The sequence below is a fragment of the Myotis myotis genome, unplaced genomic scaffold (assembly GCF_014108235.1).
Source record: "Myotis myotis isolate mMyoMyo1 unplaced genomic scaffold, mMyoMyo1.p scaffold_m19_p_4, whole genome shotgun sequence".
In the NCBI taxonomy this organism is placed as follows: Eukaryota; Metazoa; Chordata; class Mammalia; order Chiroptera; family Vespertilionidae; genus Myotis; species Myotis myotis.
The window spans coordinates 54,580,490-54,587,468 of NW_023416346.1; the positions used below are offsets into that span (position 1 = coordinate 54,580,490).

The following is a 6,979-nucleotide window of genomic DNA, read 5'->3' on the forward strand; positions in this document are numbered from 1 at the left end:
ACTCTCTGTTTATTCAACTGGGAGAGATTTCACACCCAGGAACCCAGTTCTCCCTCTTTGAGTGCCTTTCTTAAATCTTCACCAACCCCCCCCCCCTTCAAGTCCTCCACCTCTGTACTTCCCTGAATAATTTATGAGTCCAGGCAGGTCTTATAAAGGGTCAACCAGGAAAGGCCAAGAGTGCAGCAGGTTCTGAGAAATAGAAGCCCTCATAGTCTGCCTGGTCTTGACACCCTAAGGATGGACCCTTCTGCTCCCACTGCTCCTGCTGTCCCTGTCCCAGCCCTGGCCCTAAGTGTAGCTCCAGCTCTAGCACAGGCTCCCCTGGCACTCCCTGGCTTGTTAAGCCCATCACCCCTTCCTTTCCCTGGACAAGAAGTAGATGGGAGTAAAAGGTAAGTGGAACTTGGCCTTTGGCAACCTGAACTTTGGCTTTAGTGGGTTTCCTGGGAAAGGAAGGAAAATGAGATGTCCAAGGTGGCTCTGTGCTCTGTGAAGGAAAAAAAAAAAGGGCCTCATAACCCTCAGAAACCATCCCTTCCACATCTTGGCTGGAATATCTCAACTGACTTTTAACCTCACTAATCCCTCTGGGTGACAGGAGGGGCCTCGGGGACAGTGGGCATTGCCAAAGCTGAAAGCTGAGCAGCCAGGCCCCCATGGGTAAAGTTGCTCAGTCAACTGAGAGGCATACAGGAGAATGCCCTGAAACCTGGGTTTAACATGACCTAGGCTGCAGATAGAAGGAAAGAGGGCCAAACTTTCAAGAGGCCTTTGGGGGAGTGTCTATTTCCTGACCACACTATAAGATATCCATTTGCTTCCCCCCTATTTCTGGAAGTCTAGTGGGGAAACAGTTGGCCCAGGAATATTTCTGGCCCCTTTTCCCATCCCAGGAAGGTGGGAGGACTCTGACCTCTGCCTCTTGGAACAGGAAGTAGGGGGTAAGATATTCTCCACCCAACCCTCATTCATTCCTCCAAATATTTAAGGAATTCAACAAATATTTACTGAAATGCCTACTGTGTACCAGGCACTGTGGTAGGTGTTGGGGGATCCAGATATGATCAAACATAAATCTGCCCTAAAGAAGCTCAAAGGCAAGTAAACAGTTACAAAACTGTGATAAGAGTAATGATAGCATTGTTGAAACAGAGAGGAAGGGCTCTGTCCTGACCTGGGCTCAGGTTCCTTAGGAAAGGCTTCCTGAGGTAAATGGCATCCAAGTCAAGTGTTTTTGGAGGCCTTTTTGTTATCTCAGGGAGTCTAGTTTCCAGTCTCCTTCCTCCACTGACAGATCTCTCCTCTATGTCCTAGAGAGGTTTGTCTTTGGAGGCCCTGGCTGTGCTCTACAAATGATCTCCCAAGGCAGGTGAGGAAACTTGTACATTTGGTAAGTTTGAGCCCCTGTTACACATGTTTGCATGTAGCCACTTGCATTCACACTGACCAGGTCCCTTCCCAGAGAGCCCCTGGCCTCAGTCCAGGTCTGCAGATCTGGGAAACCATCTTTGCAGCCTTGCTCATATTTGATTCTCACAACAGCTCTAGGAGGGCAGACCTGAAGTTTCTTTGCAATTTAAAGATAGAGAGACTGAGGCCCAAAGTAGGGGAGGGTATGAGCAGGCCCCAAAGCTAGGCTATGGTAGAACTGCTGCCAGAATCCTGGTCTCCTGGCACCTAGCCCCAGTGCTCTTCGCCCACCTCTGCCCCCAAATCTTTGCTGCTCCGGTAGAACTCTGTCCCCTGGACAGGCTCCAAACATGTGTTAGAACAGGGACAGGAAAGTTAACAAGCCCCAGGACTCTTTTCCACTAGCTTTTCAACCAAAACCAGGACAGACCCCTTTGGTGGGGGAGGGGCCAGGGCTGGACCCCAAAGATGTCTAAGATCTCTTTCTAGATCATCTTACCTGCAGGTTTCTGACCTCTGATACAGAGGAGGCAGTTATTTCGCCATGTACTTTGAGCCACATGCTTGCTTTTGCTTTGAACAGGCCACTGGTGGGGCAACAAGTGCTGAGGTCATCAAAGCTGACTCCAAGTTCCATCACCCCGTCAGGTAAGCTTCTGGCACCAAGCTCATAACTTTACATAGGTTCATTAGCTCTTTAAATCCTCACAATAGCCTGTGTATCAGGAGGAGGGAGGCACTGCTATGATCACTATTTCATAAACCAGAAAACTGAAGCCCAGAGAGGTTAGGGACTTTGTCAAGGTTACCTTCCCTGGAGGCACTGTCAATGATTCCTAAGAATGAGCCTTTATGGATAGATCAGTGAAGGAACCTTAGTAGGAGATGGGGAATACAGGAGAAATATACATACTTCTTGGGTAGAGGCCTTGTGAGGTGAGTGTGAAATCAGTGTCAGAATTGATAGATGCTGGGTTTGCAGATCCCCACAGTCATAGGCCCACCATATGTTACCTTTCTGCCTGGAGCCATTTTGTAACAATTCAGAAAATTCTGTTATAAAGCTCTCTTTCTTCCTTTCTCTCTCACACCATTATTGTGGGTAGGACGAGGAGTTTAGGGCCTGGCTTCCTCTGTGGTCCTACTGACCCCTCTGTACATATGAGACCTGTCTAAGGTAAGGGCCATGGTTTTCTCTGTCCACAGGCTCTTCTGGCCCAAATCCCGCTCCTTCGACTACCTGTACAGTTATGGGGAGATTTTACTACAGAACTTCCCTGTCCAGGCAACAATCAATCTGTATGAAGACTCAGACAGTGAAGAGGAGGAGGAGGAGGATGAAGAAGAGGAGGAAGACTAAGAAGAGTAAGAGAAAAAGGAGGCAAATAAAAAGGGGCCAGAAGGGTGTGTGAGGATACTAAGGTCAGCACCACACAGAGTCACAAGTCATCCTCCTTCCCCATCCCTGACCTGTTCAAACTGAGCCAGAGTCTGATTAAGGTTTTGTATGCCTGGCAAGGCTCCAGGGCATCGATTAGCCAGGAATCTCCAGGCGCAGCTCTCTGGATTGAAAGTTGGGTCCAGGGTAAGTTGGTACTTGAGGACCCAACTGGACTGTGAGTACAGATCCCTGGCATCTCATTGACTGTTGCTTTTGTGTTGACAGTGGGAGGGTACAAGTAGCTATAAGGGAAGGAAGATCTGCTTTCTGAAGCCCCCAGGAAGCAGATCAGAACAAAGCATGCCCATGTAGAGGGGAACAGTCACTCTTTGGAGCTCTTTGACTCCCCAGCCTTCCAGGTGGCCACATAGTCCTGTCTCCCTGTGGAAAAATTCATTTCAGGCTTCTCCTCCAGGGATACCAACACATTTAAGCAGAGTTGAAATGCTTTTCTGATGGGCCTTGCAGCAAGAGGGAGGGCATCTAGAGAATCAGCTTGCTTTGGGGACCTCCCCTCATTTTGGCTGCTATCAACTGGGGTCTCTGTTGGCATGAGATGAATCAGGAGAAAAATAAACTAGATGATGTTTGCCTTTTTCCTGTAACTGCTGATTTCTTAACCGAACTCTGTTCATGTTGTGAAGCCATGGGCACAGGGTCAGAGACCAGTTCAAGGCCAATTCTTGCTCTATCTAAGGTCAGTTTACAGATGGGGGTGTAAGGCCAGAGGCCCCAGCACAGGCCAGGCTCTCTATATCAACTTGTGAAATCAGGCTATATTAAACTTCAAAGACATAATGGAAAGGGGGCAAAAAGGCCCCCAAAATGTAGCTTGAAAATTGGGATTAGAGCTATGAGTTGGGGTAGGAGGGTGAGAGGTGCAGCCTTAGTTCAGCCTTGGAAATGGGTGTGTGCATATGGGGAGGAGAGCTTAGGGGGCTACTCAGTCCTATCAATTTTACTTCCACAGTTCAGGCTCTCATGCTCAAGCATGTTCCTCTGCAATTCATCCTCCACAGTGGCCACCAGATCAGATCATGCTGCACCCCTGCTTAAAGGCCTACTATGGCTCTTCATTGTCTCACCAATAGTTGAAAATGTTTCCTTTAAAAAAAATCACAGATCCCCTTGAGAATCTATTGCCTCTCTACTCATATATTCACAAATCAATTCCTTAACTTGATATTCCAAGCTGTCCAATTATTTGTTGCCTATCTCTCTTTAAAAAAATTTTAAATTAAAATGCAGTTGACAGTCAGTACTATATTAGTTTCAGGCGTACAAAATTGTGATTTGACATTTATCTACCTTACAACGTGATCACCACAATAAGTTTAGTACCCATCTAACACCATACAAAAGTATCACAATATCATCGACTATTTCCCCCATGGTGTACACTATATCCTGTGATGTATTTTATAACTGGAAGTTTGTATCTCTTATTCTTCACTTGCCTATCTCTTCAGACTCATCTCTCAACACGTAAAACCTATGCTGCCTGTCCTTGAATGTGTCATGCTTTCTTTCACGTCTGTAGCTTTAAGTCTATGATAGGAATGTTCTTCCACTTTTATCTGTCTGATAAACTCCCATTCAACCAATAAGACTAGCTTAGACACCTCTCCAGTGAGAAGCCTCCCAGACCTCTGAGTCTAGGTTGGGTGTCCCCATTACATTCAGTGCCTCCTTTACTATAGCATCCACCCGCTTCTTATGCAGTAAGATAAGGCTGTGTTTAATATCTCCACGTGACTTCATTGCACAGCACACTGCCTAGCACAAAGCAGGCACTCAGGAAATGTTGAAGAAAAAAGATTCTAAGGTCTTTTTAAAGCAGTTCTTGACAGAAATTCCTCTGTCCTCTCCCTTGCTGGCTTCCCATTTCTTTGCTTAGCTACAAACAGGACAGAGTAACGCAGTCTGATTCAAGAATAAAACACTAGCCATCTTTTCTTCCCTCTTCCATCAACTTGTGACAGGCTACTTCAGTTCTGAACCCTGCTGGGACTTCCTTGAATTGGACTCAGCCTTGAGTAGGCAACCAAATTCATACAGTGGTGCCATCTATTGGTAAAAATTTAACCTTGTTCCTTTTTATTGCCAGGCAGTTGACCTTTGACTGCTATATGGCTTTAGTTGATTCTGTTTGTGCTTGTAAGTAAAGTGGAATCTACCATGTGCTAGCTGTATGACCTTGGGCAAGTTACTTATCCACGCTGAGGTCCAGTCTCCTCATCTGTAAAATGGGGAAAATAATGGCACTTCCTCTCAGGGTTGGCATGAGTCAATGAAATAATATATGTAAAGTACTTAGCACAGCCCTCAGCACGTAATAAAAGCACTAAATAAGTGGTTGCAGTCATAGTAATCATAGTTGCAGTAGTGGTTTTATTAATTTTATAACAGAAATGAGCTTTATAGGCTCAAGTCAGCTAATGACTGGTTTACTCAACTAATGACTGATTTGTCAGTCATCTCCACCTGATCTCCCTGGCACCATTTGATGGTTTATCAGTCAAAGCATCTTTGCAATTTTCGTCCCTCATTAAAAAAGAAAACACAAAACAACGGCCAAATATGTCTTCTTAGGACAGAGGTTTCAAAGCTTATTTTTTGTGCTTTAGCAGGAACACCCTTCCTTTGAATTGAATGTAGAAGTTCCATATACAAACCAAACAGAGCTGGAGCTGTTCTCAAGGAAGCCACAATGGAGGGGGGCGGGGAACCATAGAATTCCCACCATGGTGTCCTCTCTCTTATAAGCAAAGCCTCTCCATTCCATTCTGTAAGGCACCTGCCAGGGGTTCCTGGATTGTGGGAAGGCTACTTGGAATCCACTATTCCAAGGGTTAAAATAAAATTGATCTGAAGTCTACTGGGGATTAGTACTTTAACATGTTCAGTGTTCCATTTAAAATCCTTGTTTTGAGTTCTAAGCTCCCAGCATTTCATAGCTCAAAAATTGCTCCAGTCCTCTGTACACATGGTTGCTAAGTAATTGGAATTTACTGTTCTAATCAGAGCCCAGTGTGAGTTACTTTGTGTTGGGTATATTCAGTCCTAATAACAACTTCAAAACCAGTGTACAAAGTCAGAAGAAAAATATCTGTGCAAAACCCAGAGTCTTTCCTCCAGCTCCATCCTAGTGTCCCATACTTCAGACCCCGGCACGGATGCCTCCTGTTTCCTGCACCCCATAGTAACAGAGAGGACACACCGGTTGAACATGAGGCTAGATTTGAGCTGGGCCCAGCTAGAGATGGAGGGAAAAATCTTTCCAGAAAGAGGCAGCAATATGAATTCTTTCATTAAACAAATATTTATTGGGTACCTACTCTGTGCCAAGCATTAATATTATAATGGTTAAGAGCATGGGTTTTGGAGGCAGAAGCACCTGGTTTCAAATCCCATATCTGCCACAATGCTGTCTCTATCCATGGGCCCATTCCCCTAAGGTCAGGTGTCAAGGTCAGTTCTCTGCTCTCAACACTCTCACAACCAGCTCTGTAATCTCTTATCATATCACACACACACACACACACACACACACACACACACACACACACACACACTGCACATACTCGTTAAATGTCGCCTATTCTCCTTTGTCTCTGGGCAGAAAAAGGCCCCCCACCTACTCCAGTGGGTGTTACCAACCCCCACCTTTCATTCCTGTCCCTAATTGTGCCTGTGTGGTTGTCTAGTGGGCAGTTTGTCTCCCTTCCACCCCAGGCCCGTGCTGTAAAATGTTTGCCAATCTTCTTCCCAAACAAGGTTGATAGATGGCCTGAGTTCACTCTCTTGACCTGTTTGTTACTGTGTTTTTTGTTTACTCCCAGCTGCCAAGGCTTGTGGCAACCTCCAGGCAAGCACACGAACCCAAACACAAAAACCTGGCTTAGTAAGTAGTGGCCACAATACTCTTTGCAAGGCATTTGCTACTCATGTTACAGCCATGGATCTTCTATGGTACTATAATCACAACAATCCTAGAAGATAGGCACAGTTATTATGCCCATTTATGAATGAGAAAAATAAGAGTTAGCAAGGTTTTTGTACATGGGTTTGTGTGGTTGCATGGAGGTTGCTACAAGCCTTTCAAGCTACAGTATAAACCCAAAA

The 6,979-nt window shown here is 45.5% G+C and overlaps 1 protein-coding gene across 2 annotated transcripts; it reads left to right on the top strand.

Moving 5' to 3' along the window:
* The first annotated feature begins 240 nt into the window (after positions 1-240).
* Positions 241-2,773, top strand: RIPPLY1 (ripply transcriptional repressor 1). 2 transcript variants are annotated; one of them, XM_036304406.1, is made up of 4 exons: positions 241-395; positions 1,318-1,393; positions 1,997-2,061; positions 2,620-2,773. In XM_036304406.1, the coding sequence occupies exons 1-4, from the start codon at positions 241-243 to the stop codon at positions 2,771-2,773; spliced, it is 450 nt and encodes a 149-aa protein (XP_036160299.1). The 2 variants fall into 2 exon arrangements, with proteins under 2 accessions (XP_036160299.1, XP_036160300.1); XM_036304407.1 differs by lacking the exons at positions 1,318-1,393; positions 1,997-2,061.
* The last annotated feature ends 4,206 nt before the right edge of the window (positions 2,774-6,979 follow it).